General features: G+C 32.1%; 3 protein-coding genes across 3 annotated transcripts; 1 reads left to right on the forward strand and 2 right to left on the reverse strand.

The window, feature by feature from the left end:
* Nucleotides 1–1,144: 1,144 nt before the first annotated feature.
* Nucleotides 1,145–6,716, reverse strand: LOC8272294 (protein POLLEN DEFECTIVE IN GUIDANCE 1). The gene is made up of 11 exons (XM_015724409.2): nt 5,892–6,716; nt 5,661–5,800; nt 5,472–5,575; nt 4,741–4,829; nt 4,529–4,602; nt 4,221–4,371; nt 3,977–4,144; nt 2,639–2,736; nt 2,398–2,520; nt 2,126–2,194; nt 1,145–1,767 (listed from the first exon to the last, which is right to left on the reverse strand). Exons 1-11 carry the CDS (start codon nt 6,466–6,468, stop codon nt 1,561–1,563), a joined length of 1,800 nt encoding a protein of 599 aa, XP_015579895.1. The 5' UTR covers nt 6,469–6,716; the 3' UTR covers nt 1,145–1,560.
* Nucleotides 6,717–8,569: 1,853 nt separating this feature from the next.
* On the reverse strand, nt 8,570–11,419 carry LOC8272295 (G-type lectin S-receptor-like serine/threonine-protein kinase At5g24080). The gene has a single exon (XM_002527488.4). It carries the CDS (start codon nt 11,151–11,153, stop codon nt 8,751–8,753), a length of 2,403 nt encoding a protein of 800 aa, XP_002527534.2. The 5' UTR covers nt 11,154–11,419; the 3' UTR covers nt 8,570–8,750.
* Nucleotides 11,420–14,401: 2,982 nt separating this feature from the next.
* On the forward strand, nt 14,402–15,994 carry LOC8272296 (putative clathrin assembly protein At2g25430). Its single transcript, XM_015724399.3, has one exon. It carries the CDS (start codon nt 14,440–14,442, stop codon nt 15,877–15,879), a length of 1,440 nt encoding a protein of 479 aa, XP_015579885.1. The 5' UTR covers nt 14,402–14,439; the 3' UTR covers nt 15,880–15,994.
* The last annotated feature ends 256 nt before the right edge of the window (nt 15,995–16,250 follow it).

Genomic DNA, 16,250 nt, shown 5'->3' on the forward strand with positions numbered 1-16,250 from the left:
CAAAATTATGAATTGAAGTGTTTCCATCTAATTGAAAACAATTTCTCAGTATAAGCATTAGAATTTAAAACAAAAAGTGCCTCATTGTATGGTCCACGGAATATCTTGCTATTTTTTAAGTAGCATTTTATATTCTTTCATCATGATTTTGGTTTAGAAATAACAACCATTAGATGATCAAATGAAATCTGATCCCATGATGATTAAAATAAAGTGAAAATAGAATATAAAAAGCATGATAGAATTGGTGAGGTTATTACCAAAATGCCACTAAAGCCTAAATGTGAATACTTCTTTCAGCTAAAGAAAATAGTCAACTTTTAATTTCCACGAGTTTTTTAAGAAGTTGATGCCACTAGTTTTACTATTTTTCATTGAAATACTATTATCAGACATTTTAAATGTAAATTATTCATACTAATCTTATTTCAACTCATCCATTGTTACTCTATAATTTATTATTGTTGAGATTCAAATAACATTGAAACTCATAAACATATTCAATAAAAATCTATAATTTTGAAATAATAAAGTTAAAATTTGATTTTAAATGATGATATTTATATTAATAAATAAAGCACCATTAGTTATTCAACTAAATTTTTTTTTTTAACTTAAAAAACAAAAGGGAACTATCTTTATAGAATGGGAGAGTTTCTTCTCAAAAACAGAAAGAAGTCCAAGGGGAATAAATAATAATTTGACTTTGATTTGAGAAATTCAACGAATGTCCGCATCTGTCTCCATCTGTGCCACACCTGAGCAAATTAAAGAAGAAAATGAAATGCTACCTTATTCTTTTTTTTTTTTTTTTTTTTTTTTTTTTTTCAGAAATACAGAAAAGCTTTTCTCCAATTTTTCACTTTTAAAAAAAAATAAAAATTGTAAGATAGCTTTACACCAGTAATTTCTTTCAACAATCTCTATGTTGCTAATTTGTTAAGTACTGTAACAAAAAATTCGTTAACTAGGCTCCAAAAAATAACAATAGTAACTTAAATAAAAATACTTTGCAGAACACGAACAAATACACAATTGACCATGAGGTTACCAGACTACTAGCCGGTTTCCCTGGACCTGGAAGTAATAAAATCTCAAGTTCAATTAAACTAATTGGTTCTGATCTAAATCTGCACTTCGGAAATCATTGCAAGCATAATTTTCCGTATAAACATAAAACTGAGTAACTATCCTTTTCTTTTTTGTCCCATACATCTGAACAAAATGATTTTTACCTTATAAGCATTTGGAGAAGAGAACTATACATCGTAGATTTAGGTTAATCATTGTACCCTCTGTATCAATAACAAAATGATCTTTCTTTGTAACAAAATTGCAGGGAAAACCCCCCACGGAACTCAATTAACGGGCTAGACAGTCAGTACCTCTAGCTTAAGCAGTCCGAAGATGTTTTGCACTTCGTTACATGTCCAACTGCAGGAGAAAGACTTCTTGCAGATGTTCCGAGCTGAGGTTTCCTCCAGCTGAAAATGATCTTCAGAAGCAAGATGAACAATGCCGGATGTTTATGAAGTGATTCTGCTTTTGCTATTTGTACCATTAGTCACTGTGAAGATGATTTTTTCTCTTTCGGCACCTATTCACATACCAGGTCGCATGCTTTTGTAGTCCCATGCCAATCATCACCTTTAAACTTGTTAGCATTACGTAGGTCATGGCAGACAAGAGGAGGATCCAAAAGAACCTCCATGAAAAAGGACTATAGGGAAGGTGAGCAGCATACACTGGAGTTAGTACTCGTATAACCTGAAACCCATTCAGAATGGGTTTTAAAATCTTCTAAATACAAGCCAACAAATTAAGCAAGCATAATCCAGAAAACATTTTAGACCCCCTAGTTGATGAGCATACAGCTAGCACATTGTAAACCAATGACATTTCTAATGTAATATAGAGCATTTTGAGATATATATATATATATATATATGAACAGGGACCTTTCCTCCAAAACAGAGAAATCATAGAGCACTAATAAGACTGCCATATTCTCCTTATTAACAGCACATCAAGTCTAGAACTGCTGGAATCACAGCAAGTCCTACTCATCTAAGCATTTCAAGTGCCTCAATAAACAGCAAGTATAGAAGCTTTTAATAAGTATTACCACACAAGCTGGTGCCAGAGGAATGAAAGTGAGATGTTTTTTCTTGTCCTCGGTTTGAATATTCAAAGTCTGCAATAAACATATAACCCGATTAAAAAAGGTCAGCTACGATATTCACATAAAGGAAGAAAAACAGAACGAAGGACAAAGTTTGTGTCTCTAAAAAGTAGACAGAATATTAATAAGGGAGTTAGAATAGAATGGCTCTATATAAGGATAATACTCTAAAAAGGAAGGAAATGAGGTTAGGGAAACATTGTACATGGACTTACCTGGTTGCAAAGCTCTTCAAGAAATTCAGAGTATGCAATGGGCCTTATGTCATTGAATTTGGCAAGAAATGAATGCTTTATGATATCAATTAACATCTCACAGAAGAAAACCATCAGAGCATTCTACAGAATTTAAATAAGAAATATAAGAATATAAGTGAAACATGTGAGGAATAATTCTATCTTCCGTTCCTCCTTTTAGAGCATGATGCATGTAAAAAAATATTTCGACTTAACTTACAGAAAGAAAACTCTCAAACCAAGGACCCTCAGCCTCCAGAATGTTTTGAGCCAAGACAAATAAGAGAAATGCTGAAATGTGGAATCTCTCTACTGAATCTGGTGATAAGCAATGGCATATGAGTATGTTAGACAGAATGAACTACATAATTGCACCAGAGAAAAAAGTGCAACAAATTGAAATGCTCTAGCTGCATCTCCATGAATTCCTAGCCATACTAACAGAAATAATGGAAAGTTTTGAAGTCATATGCCATGAAGGACATGATGGATTTGCAACTAGTTCCTTTATCTTTTCATGGCAAATGCAAACCTGGAATCAGTTCCATACACAAATGGAAGCAAGAAAATGCAAGACCTATGTCAGTCATAACGTTTTAAGACATTTTTTTTGATGTACTTGGTCATTAATATCATATACTTGAATAAAGATGTGCCTGTTTATGAAATCAGCAAATCTGATGATTAAAGCGTAAATTAACCTGCTGTAGACTGAAATATGCATTCACTCCAAACATAATACAGGGCCTCTATATCAATTATCAACTTCCTTTAATTTTAGTTTGATAAAATTCTCTACAACTATTGGATAAACCCTGTATGCCTTGAAAACACTAAACTCCAAATGAAGGAGACGAGGTAGCAATGTAAGAATTAACTCTTTCAGAGCAAAAAGATACATGTAATAATAATTTTCAATTAGGTCTCACTTGCATTAAGTCATTGACATATGAACCCTTGACAATGAAAGGCATCTTAGCTTTCTAAGCATAATCAGCCAAAGGAAAATGATGCAGTAGATAATTACTATTGCGTCAACGTGATACTCAAAGCATATAAATCATCATGGGTGGCAAATGCAGTTCTATGACTAAGAATCCTGTTCCAAAATAATTTCCAGATCCGACAGCAGTAAAATGTGCATCTCTGAAAATCTTCTATAGTTGTATAATAGCAGACATGCATAGATCCAGCAGCGTTTGTGTTGATGGTACATGGTAAATCAAAGTTTGGTAGATTAATAGTGAACTAGAAAAATTCCAGAACTGTGTTGAAAATAATTTAAGATCTTCACAAGAGTCTCAGCAATTTGCATACTTTGTTTATTATTTCCTTTTGAAAAAAGAAAAGATTAGCTAATGGAGTCGTTGACCGAGGGAAGCATCTGCCAACAGTAATCACCATACCAGATGTCACACCAACATATCTCCATTCCCATGAATTTAAAATATTGACTAAAACTGGCAGCGAAGGCCCTATCCAACAAATTGACGACAGAGAACAGATTCATTCATCATTTAGAGAACTGTAAATGAGAGGTACAAGATTGCAAACTCACCAGAATACACAAGACTGTGGATATTATCCTTGCTGAAACGTTTGAAGACATTACTTTTTATCTCAGCAAAGTTGTTGGATACCAGCAAAGCCATCAAGGCATTATTATGAGCAACAATACAAGTCGACAAAGTGATTGCCTGAGCTAATAAAATGAATGAATGAAGAAGTAAGGATTGTCAAGGAAACAAAATGAGAGTGACAAAATAATGACACCAATAAAATCAATGCAATATTAAGGATATTGGAAAAGGCCATAGCTAAAGCCTGATCAGAGATAAATCTCCACATCCAGAATCTCATATTTTCTTTTGAACAACTAGCTAGACCTTCTGCAGAGTTAAATAGAGTCTGCAACACATCCCCACCAAAACTTTGGCATAGTTTATCAAATATCTGCATAAGTTTCAGCACGAAAATCAAGATCAACATATCCAATAAGTACAACTCGAGAGGGAAGTTTACAGAACCAGCCATGACATAATGTTCATCAGAACTATCAATGTCAAGTTGAATTTTAACAATTCTCATATCAGTTACTTTGCATGCTTACCTCCAGAACATTGTAAACTACATAGAGTTTGATTGTTCCTTGACCACGAATCATGTGATATATTAAGCTGATATCTGAGAAAATGAAAGCATTAAAGATAACACAATAATCAGAACTCAGCATCCAAATCCTATTCTGCCTTAAGAATACTAGTTGTAAAAATTGGATATACAAATGACAAAAATATCACAAGAATGTATATTTTCCTGTACCTGTGTGCTCCAAAAGTGCAACACCGGAAGTCAACACTATAAAGCAACCAATATCAGAGAGCTCTGATGCAGAAGGCTTCTTGAACTGCCTGCCACAAACATGGTTAGGTTATTTTATCATTATTGCAACTGCAAGCTACCACAAATCTGTAATATAAATAGAACAAGAAGAACCCAATGCATGTGTTTGTGGATAGGATAAGTTTACAAGTATGATAAAGGAAACAGATCTTAACCACTATTACTTCCACAACAGATAGAATCCAGAGAAGACATTAAATATTTGAACCAGCTAACCAAGTCCAAAATGACACCATTGTATAGACTTGCAATTTAAATTCCAAAAGCGCCCAATGATTCCAATCCAACAAATATGGGATTTGAATCCATATTCAAGGTAACATACTCTCAATCCCAAATCACGTTTTCACTAGAAAACCACAGACATTTTCTGGCACATAGTCCATCTCAAAAGACACACCACTAAGTCAGAAACGTTGTAAAAGTCAAACCTACAAGGACATGTTGTTGCTATCACATACCAACAGCCATAATTTCTTTTTTTAAACCTCAAGTCTAGTAAAAGAAGAATCAATTAGCAGAAAGGTGAACCTGCTTGCACAAAAGGAGACATACGCTTTGACACAATATGCTACAAATTTGGCTCTTAAATTCATCCACAAAACGAACAACGGAAAAGTAGAAGCAGTCTGAAAGAGTCTAGCAGTGACCTTGTATTGAGAAACCTCCAAATGGTGATGAGAATTCTAGTTGGCATGATAGTTAACAGCGATAGAAATGAATCCAAGCACACAAAAAAGCCGACATCTATAAGCTGCAAAATTAGCACTGCAATTAATCAAACATCATAGTATAACTATAACATAACGAATTAACAATCAGTATAAAGCTGAGAATACCAGTTCACATCTCCAAGGCAAACGAAAGATAGTATCATAAACTCTCTCCCTTTCTTTCTCACTGCCAAGAGTTGTTGTGCTCCTTAATGCATTTCCTTTACGCATCTCCTCCATAAAATACTTCCCTGGTGAATTCTCAACTAAACAATAAAGCCAATATTAAAATAGCATAACTAACAAGTCTGTATAGATCAAATTAATCATCACATAAGAAAACTTAGGTTTACTTACAATTAGGATCCACAGCAGCCATGAGACGATTCCAATCCAGAGATTCCGCTGGTTCCAACTTTGGAATTTGAAATCCGTTAATGCCCTCACTCCTCCATTGCTTCTCCTCCGGTGAATTCACCTCCACTCCACTCTCCTTCGCCTTCTCCGATGAAGAAGCCAACTCTTCTCCTCCTCCTCCTCCTCCGCCATTACTAACATTTCTCTGCCTCAATACACTCGCAATTTCCGGAACATCACTTACCGTACAGACAACACTCCCTCCTCCTCCTCCGATAAAACTACTGGTGCTTGTTGTAATATTCTCCAAATACAGGCTTCCGTTTTCAATGGTGGTATTGGGAATGGAATTTGAATCGGGGAAGAAGCTGTTTTCATGGATCGGATGCTCTTCAGGTATAATAGAGGAAGAATGATGTTTCTTTTTCTTGTGTTTTTTCTTTTTACGATTAACTTTATTGTCAGCTGTATCAATCGGATCCGTATTTGATTTGTAGTGAAGCCCATAAATAGAGCTGCTTTCACTTTCGTTTAGGACTTCGAACGAGAGTTTCCTACCTGAAGATCTCAACGCCATGGTGGATCAATTGATATAAGAGAAAGGTCCAGTGTTTCTTTTTATTTTATTTTTTTTCTTCTTTTAAAGTATTCATAAGAAATGGGTATTTATATAGTAAGGTTTATGGTAACCAAAGTGGTGATTTTTGAGGCTGAGCTGTGACTGGTGAGAGAATCTTCTTTTTCCAAATTCAGTTTTTATCAATCTGCGTTACGCTGTAACTTTAAATTTTCCTTTTTCCTAAGATTAAGAAAAACTAATCATCCATCATCCACCTCCTCACAATTACTTGCCACTCTTTATATTCATTACTTATTTTATTATAAAATAAATTTAATAAAAACTTTAAATTTTGTTATCGGTTAAAATTATAATTAAAAGACTAACTTATTAATAAACATAAAAATATAATTAAAACAATATTTTCTATTATATTTGTTAATTAAAAATAGCTTATTAATTGATATATTAATTACATCAAAAATATTTATCAATATATTTATAATATTAAATATAAATACAGTCATATGTTTTATATTTATAATTTTATAAATTTGGTTATTAATTAAATTTTTTTATAAAATTATTCTTCTTAGATAATTAATAATTTACTTATTCAATAATAATAGAAAAGTACTAATCATTTAAGTATTATTATCTCTTACATTATTAGAACTGTACAATTTTGTAAAATTAATTTCAAAATTAAAATTTATATATTCTGTTGAAATGAAATTTTATTTAAAATTTTAATTTTTAAATTCTAAAAGATAAAAATTCAAAATAAGTTTCTATATAAATAGAACAATATATAAATTTTAAAGAAAATATAAGTGTTTGTAATTGTATATAATACTTATCCTTAATAGTAAATTCAAAAAAATTTAGAAATTATCATGTATAATTTTTATAAAAGTTATTGTATAAAATAATATCTATCTATTTATTATCGAAAAATAAAATAAAATAAAAATTATATTTTAAATTAAAAGAAAATGTAATTATTATAGAATTATTTTAGAGTTTGATATTTAGCTTGCATTTTTATAATAAATTTTCTATTATATAGTAATTTATAATATTAAATTTATATGCAATTTATTTTTAATACATTAATTTTATATTTTTATATTTGATAAATTAATAATAATAGTTACTAATTTTTTTGATTCATCAAATATACTAATTATAAGAAGTATATTGTACAAAAATTTCCTACTCAATTTCATAATTGTTCTTCCTGGAATTACAAGAATTTAAATTTTAATATCAGAAAGTATAAGATAAAAAGTAAATATTTAAAATGATAAAGAATGAAAAGTGTAGAAAAGAAAACGGGGAAAATAAATGCCCATTATAGGTGGACCACCCACAATAATCATAGGTTAAAGGGAAATACAATAGTGACCTAAGGCATTTAAATAATATGTAGATGAAATTCTAATTCCAAAAATGCATTCTATGAAATTCAAAGTCTTTGTCTGAAAAAGTGAAGTCCAATTCAAACATTATAATTACTATACTTGATGGCATTTATTTTATTGGACAATCTATACACATACATAAATGTTGAAACATTAAATTTTCTTATATGTCACTATTTTAATATATACAACTTGCAATTTAATAATTTTTATACTGAATTACTAACGAATGAATAATTTTTTAATTAAATATAATTTTAATTATAATAAATTATTTTTAATTATATAATAATTTCTAATTCTAATATGTAGTATATTAGTTATATATATAATTAATAAATTAAGACATATTTTTTTTATATATATGTTTTGACAATATGTTTTATATCAATGAGAAAGTTACTCTTTTTATTAAACGATGATCTAGTTATAGAAAATAATTTTTTAATTATATTATTATTATATTAATTAATAAATTAGTTTACTAATTATATAATAATTTTTAATGCTAAAATATAGTATATCAAGTTTTAATTTTATATAAAATTCATAAATTGTATATGTACTTGCATTAATAAAATCAGAAAAATATTTTAAATATTTTGTTATTTTTAAATGTTCAAATAATTATAATATATTGAGAAAATTTGTTAAATTTTGTCTATAAATTAATAATAACATCTATAAGATAGAGGTAAACAACTAATAAATTTTTAGATTTTAACTTTGGCTTTATTTGACAAATAAAAGGAGCAGTAAAAAAGCCTTTTACCCTTTCCCTTATCGTCCTAATGATGTACATACACAAACAAAAAAGACATGAAAGCACAAGAAACACAAAATGAAAGTGACAAACATGAAGCTTAGACAAGTTATTTATTCATCCCCTAAGAAGAAGATGGTAGGCTTCTTTGGTTCAGTCATCTCCACAGTGCCTTCCAACATCTTGGCAACCTTCCCCATGGACGGCCTGGCCTCCGGCCGATCTTGAAGGCACCACATTGCAGTCTTCACCATACGATCCACCATGTCAAAATGCAGTCTAGCATCATAGCAATGCTTAATTTTACGGTCCAAAATGTCATCTACCTTCATTTCCTTGAACACCTTGTCAAATGCCCACCTAGGGAAGTACCAGTCTTCACTGTCCATTATAGAACCTTGCATCTCAAAATTTCTCGACCCTGTGACAATTTCTAACAACACCATTCCGAAACTGTACACATCGGCTTTCGGAGTAATAGGATCCATCTTGACCCATTCTGGCGCCATGTACCCGCGAGTGCCCCGGATCCGAGACATACTTACCATGTCTTCTTTTTTCCTCAACTTGGCTAACCCAAAATCCGATATTTTTGGACAAAAATCATCGCCCAAAAGTATATTTTCAGGTTTGATATCGCAATGCAAAACCCACTCCAAACACTCCTCATGCAAGTATGCAATTGCTCTTGCCACACCAAGTGCAATCCGGTATCGGATTCCCCAATCAAGTATGGGTTTCGGCCCGTCAATAGCCAGCGGACCCATTTCCATCTCAGATCCTGATGATGCAAGTTGACCCGCAGGAAAAAGGTACTTATCAAGGGAACCATTAGGCACATACTCGTAAACTAAAATCCTTTGCCCTTTCTCAGCACAAAAGCCCCATAATCTGACCAAATTGAGATGGTGCATCCTGGCTATAATAGTAACCTCTGCCCAGAACTCAGCATCACCACCAGTGACATTTTTCAAGCACTTGACTGCAACAATGCGCTTATCGGTCAGCTCTCCTCTATAAACGTCACCAAATCCACCTTTCCCAATAGCATTAGCATTAGAGAAGTCATTTGTTGCAACTTTGAGTTCCGCATACGTGAACCTCTTAGGCCCTCCTGCGGGGAGGAATTCCAGGCCTAAAGTCCTAGCCATGTCTCTATACTTGATATACTTCTTTAGAAATGCCCAAAAGAACAAAATCCCAGAAATCAATTCGGCGGCAAATAATGTGCATATAATTGCAATGTTTCTTGTTGTAGTATTGGATTCTTCAGGTGGGAAAGGAAGGCTGATTCGAACAGGGCATGTTGTCTCTAGCACACTGGTCATGCCAGTGAAATTAGACTCATCTGATTCCTTAATATCCACACGCAAAAAGAATGCAGTTTCTGTGCCTGGAGACCAATAACCATATGGCATCTTTTCAAGCTGAAGCACACAGTACCCTTGGCCGTCATACTTGAACATAAAACCTTGACATTTCCGGTCGTTCAAACAACGTGATTGACAAACTGAGAGATTCCCGACTCTCAAACTCGACTGATCTAACCCACCAGTGAAATTGACATAATCAAGCCGAAGAAACTTTGTGTTACCGGAAAGCGGAATTTTCCTGTCACAGGCGTCAGAATTTGTAGAATTTTTCCTGAATCCTGGTGGACAGGCACAAGATCTAGAATTCGAGTCCTCAGGCATGCAGATAGCATTAGGCCCGCAAGTCCCATGAACTTTACAGACCTCTTGTACTGCTTGCCAAACAATAAACCATTGATCCTGACTTTGATCAGAACTGTACACTCTTAGAACACCATCATCATCAAGAGTCAATCTCCGAAGCTTGGGATCACTAGTCTGATTAGGATTAAAATCAGCAGAAATGATTGAAAAGCCATTTGCTTGAGCCACACTACCATCTGTCCTTAGTTGTAAAAATTGACTAGTGGCTGTATAATAAATTTCAGAATCAAGATCAAAGACCAAGTTTTTGGAATCCGAAAAACTAAACTTACCGTTGTTTGAGACAAGTTTAGTACGTCCTGTTATGTTCTGAGTCGGCAAGAAGGTATGGGTTGGATAATCAAAGCTGTCCCAGTTGCCATAAACGAGATTTCCAATTTCCTGTAGAAAAAGTGAAGTAGAGTTTGAGTTTGCGGTAGTCTGATTGCCAGGCCACAGGTTTGTTCCTGAAGAACCATTAGTTAAACGGAGCTCGCCAGTGGAGGAAATGACTAAAGAAGCGCTGCTAGAAAGTGGAGTGGAGTCTTTATTAGCTGACCAAACAATGGTTTTGTCTGGCAACTTGTAGTACCAAATAGAGAAAGTGAAGAGATTTGGAGAACGGGGAAGTGGGCGAAAACCGGCAGCGAAGGTTGAGTTAGGGGAGAGGAGAATCTGGTTCTGATTTGGGAGCCATGAAGTGTTTGATGAGGAAAAAGAAGTGAGGCTGTTGTTTTGTTGAAGAGAAGGTAAAGGGTTTGTGCAGAGAAGAAGAGCAAAGATGAGATAGAAGAGAGACATTTGTTCAGGTTTCTGGTTTCTTGATTTGTTAGTTATGGTGTGAATTGTGAGCTGTTGTAAGGTATTTTAATGGCTGCTCCTGGTGGTGGTAGGGGCGTGGTGCGTTGACGCAATGACTTGTTGACTTGTTAATCTGTGATGGCTCTTTTTTTGTTTTTTTAATCTGACGTTGATTATACATATAGATATTTAGCAACAATTCCTTTTTTTCTTAGCATTTACCTTTTTGATGGTTAATTGAGTGCAATTAAGTATAAAACTATTCCTGACCTGTAGAAAAAGATTGCTAAATATGAATCTTGCTTTTCCATTTGGTTTTAGGAAGATTGTATTTTCCAATCTTCCAATAAGAAGAATTGAACAGTGAATTCAATTTACCAATAAGAAGAAGAATTGTATTTTCTTTTTCTTTTCTGAAGTGTTCATTCATGATGAAAAGGAATCAACAGTATTTTACCCTAATGTTTCTTAAAATTTATTTCGTTTTATACTTTTGTTTTTTAATAAGATCTTTTAACTTTATTATACAATTGATATTAAAATATACTGATGAATCTGATCCGGACGGAAAAAAAAAAAAAAGGCAAATATCAAATTGATCTCTCAAATTTCAACTTCATTATTTTTATTTTTTAGTGTCATAATGAAAAATTTTATTTTATAAATAAAATTTATAAAATATAAATATAATTCGGATCGAAAAAATAATTTAAAATTCAAATTACAAGTTAAGCTAGCAATAAATTGCGAGCGACCGGACTAAGCAATAATAAATCTCACTAACGTAACTTTTAATAAACTAAGAACTGATTCTAAATCAAGAGGTCAACTTTGAATTCTCATGCTAATTAAGTTTGATCCAATTAACATTTTACCAACCAGAATTTGGAAATGAAAATCATACTCTAAAGTATTCTAAGTAAATTCCCTATAATGTTAGATTGTTAAACAATAAAAGAAAAAGAGATTCTATGGATTTTAATTTTCAAAAGTATATGGAAACTTGATGAATTATGCCAAGTTGACTACATTTATGAATAATGAAGACCTTCAAATTTATTAATCTAAAAATAATTAATATATTCAAACAAAGCCGACAAATGTATAAGTGCAAAAATAATACCCTTTTTTTTCTTTCTTTCTATTAGCCCTTATATTTGAATTCTTAATTTGAAAAACTAGCAATTTATATATTGATACTATTAAATGGGTTTTATGTTGACTCATTATACACTTTTTCCTTTCGTCTTTATTAAAAGTTAATTTCTTTTTTGTTTTTTCAATCAAATTAAGTTAATTATATAAGTTTAATAAAAAATAATTATTATTTTTAAACATTTCAATTCTTCAACAACATTTTCTATATTTCCTCCAAATTTCTTATAATAAATAGAATGATTTTAATTTCTTTCATTTTTCTTCTTTCTTTAGGGGTTTGAAAATTGTACCACCAAGAAAATTTAGAGCTATAATTACCTCGCGGTGGCCGGGAAACTCAAACTCCCACATCTCTTCAACATTGATAGAGAACTGGATATGCTATTCAAATGCCAACTCATTTAATGGCTGCCAATTATAAATATAAATTACAATTAAAAACTATTAAACTGAAATCCTTTTTTGCCGCTGTTGTTGATAATTGGCAGCTGATAACGATAGTTGAGAATTGATTAATTATTATATTTAATAAAATATTTATAGTTATTGTTATTTATATATTTAATGATTGATATAGATATTAATTTAATTATTTTTTATTTTATTAAAGCGTCACATTTATTTTTTTTTAAAGAGTCTTATTAAAAATAAAAATATTTTATTTCAATATTAAATTAATTTTTTAAAAATATATAAAATACTTTACATTATTATTTATTTATAAATAATTTAGATTAAGATTTTATAAATTAAAATTAAAAAATAAGTAAATAATAAAAAAATTAATTTAATTTATTCATTTTAAAACTAAGAAGTATTGATGAAATTAAAGTTGTTGGATATCCTAACAACTTCTAGCTATTGTATAAAAAGATGAATAAAATACCTTAAGATAACTATTGAGAACTGATAAATTATCGGTTGTTATTCAATATTTATACTAAACCACCTTTGAATAAATTTAATTTTATTTTAGTTTTCGCTAAAAAAATAATAAGAAAACAAACTAACCAAAATTTTAATATCTATTATTTAAATATTATATATATATGTGGTATGAAATTTGATACTTTAGAGGGTTTTTATATTATTTAATTAATTTATAACAATTAACTATTTTTATTAATATTTATGTTAAATATGAGCATATTCTTACAATAAATATAACAAATATATATAATGATTACTACTTAATCTAATTAAATAAAACTAAAAACAGTAAACCAAGTTCAGCTTGGTTCATCTTCAAAGTTCAGTTCGATCTTTAGGAGATTTCAATTATTCAGTTTCCTTGTTTTAGTTCGGTTTGATTTTTTGATTGAATTGATTATGTGCACACTTGTATAATCGAATTCAAATCAGATGAGTTCGATAATATAGTTGTTTACTGAGCTCTCTCTCTCTCTCTCTCTCTCTCTCTCTATATATATATATATATATATACATATTTTCTTTTCATAATTTAAATGAATCCTCTACTATGGAGTCGGGGTCTTATATGGTAGAGACAAGTGTGTTTGGTGTAAAAGAAAAATAATCCCTTTAGTATAACAATAATAAAACAAAAAAATATATTAGCTGATGATACTGTAACACTACCTGCTATCAGAAAGTTGATATTCCCTTATTGTATATTCAATGGTGGGGTTGACCAATGCCATAGTCTTATATTTACACAAACTGTTAAATTTTCTGTTAGATTACTGTCAAATTTAAACCAAATGTATGCAAAGATAAGAGATAGAGAGGAAAGAATAATAGGTTTCTTGTTATTTAGCCTCATAGTTTGTAGAATCATAATTCTCAAATAACAAGATTGGAAATAGATCAATTTGGCAATTAGGAAGATCGGAGACTTGGAGTCCTAGTTTTTCCCATTTTCCTGTGAGTCTTTAGTTTTTGTATTACTAAGGAAAAAAGAAGAGCAATGTTCCATAGAAATTGTAAGTTCGACCATTCCAAAGAAACTTGATTAATAAACTATGTAAAAGCCGTGACAGTACAGCTATAAACTTGCAAAAGCCAAAAAACTACCAGTTCATTGCATACTCGTTGTTTTCTATGCCTATAATCCCTTCGTTTCCTATAACTCCGTATCCATTCTCATTCTCTCTCTCAATATCTAAACATGAGCAGACGATTCAGGCGAGTTTTTTGTGCTCTAAAAGAGCGAAGCTCTGTGAGATATGCAAAAATAGCCACATTTGGAGGGTTTTGTGATCTTGATCTTATTATTATCAAAGCAACTTCTCCTGATGACTTGCCATTGCCCGAAAAATACATTCATCAGCTCTTGAAGATCTTTTCAATATCTCCCACTTCGTTTCACACTTTTTCTCTTTGCTTCACTCGCCGTTTCGGTAGAACTCGTTGCTGGAAAGTTGCCCTCAAATGCCTCCTCCTTCTCCATCGCTTGCTTAGGTCCTTACCTGAGCATAGTCCTTTTCGAGCTGAACTTTTATGGGCTAGATCAAACGGTTTGATCGCTCTCTACCCATGTCAATTTCGCGATAATTCATCGTCTAATCCTGAAGATTATACCTTATTTATTAGGTCATATGCTCAGTTACTCGACGAAGCGCTTGCTTGCTTTTCCTTGGACAGAAAGGTAAAAGACGAGGAAGCCAATTCCGAGGAAGAAGAAGTGAACATGATTAACAGCCTGTATGATCAAATAAAAGAAGTGGGCAGGTTGCTTGAAGTTCTACCACAACTTCAGAGCCTAATAGATCGAGTGATGGATTGTAGGCCAACTGGAGCAGCTGCAAGAAGCTTCATTGTGCAATCTGCAATGAAACATATTATTCGGGATAGTTTTCTTTGTTACTCCACATTTAGAAGAGAAGTAGTCTTGGTTTTGGATAACTTGATACAATTGCCATATAGGAGCTGTATCTTGTCCTTCGGTATTTACAAGAAAGCAGCATCGCAAGCTGAGGAGCTATGTAAATTCTACGAATGGTGCAGGGAAAAAGGGCTGTGTGGCTCTTATGAATACCCTTTTATTGAGAGAATTCCAGATATACAAATTCGAGCTCTCGAGACTTTCTTGAATGGCATGTGGCAGCTAACGGAGTCATCATCATCATCCTCTGCTACTACACCATCATCATGGGTTGGGACTAGCAAATCATTAAGTTCAAGTGAAGATGATGAAAAGGAGAAGCAACTTGTAACAAAAGATAACTTAGCAGCAAGCATTAATTACAAGTGGGTGAAATTTGAAGAAAATCTTAATGAGGAACAGGGAGAGATGATGGCACCATTGGTTCAATTAGAAGAAGAAGAAAATGACAACTGGGAAGTGTTACTTGATGCCTCACTGAACCTTTCTCGCTGTCCTTGTAACTATAATTTCTGCAAATGCTATATTGGCCTTAGCAATGCCTATGAAGATGGGCATAGAGAAGAGGATTTTGAGAAAGGAAATAAAGAAAAAGATATCAATCAATGGCAAGTAGAGGTATATATTCCTCCTGCTTTGAATCCTTTTTGTCAGCCCAATAATTACAGGCAAAATTGCAATGGATGGTGTGCAAGTGATCCTCGTTATCCATGGGGATTGTGATCAATGTTGGCTAATTGAATATATTTTATTGCCGCAAGACCAGGGGAATTAGCTGATTCAGTTAAAAAATATCAACACCTAGGACATGGAGGGAGATTCAATTCATTTTGGTTGCTTTCGGTGTTACTAATAGAGGTTTAATACGTTCTTTTGGTTTTTAATTGGACTAACAATGATACATTATATACTATGTTTTATGAGAAGAATATGACAATTTATTTAATCATTTAAAGGGCGACAGGATGCACAGGATAATCTTCAAAATTTAAATGAGCATAATCATTTATATAGCATCATTTCGACTTGGCCAATTCTCTTATATTTAATCTATAATCCAATACCCGAAGAAGCAGGGTTAGCACAAATCGTGC

Source organism: Ricinus communis, chromosome 5 (assembly GCF_019578655.1).
Source record: "Ricinus communis isolate WT05 ecotype wild-type chromosome 5, ASM1957865v1, whole genome shotgun sequence".
Classification (NCBI taxonomy): Eukaryota; Viridiplantae; Streptophyta; class Magnoliopsida; order Malpighiales; family Euphorbiaceae; genus Ricinus; species Ricinus communis.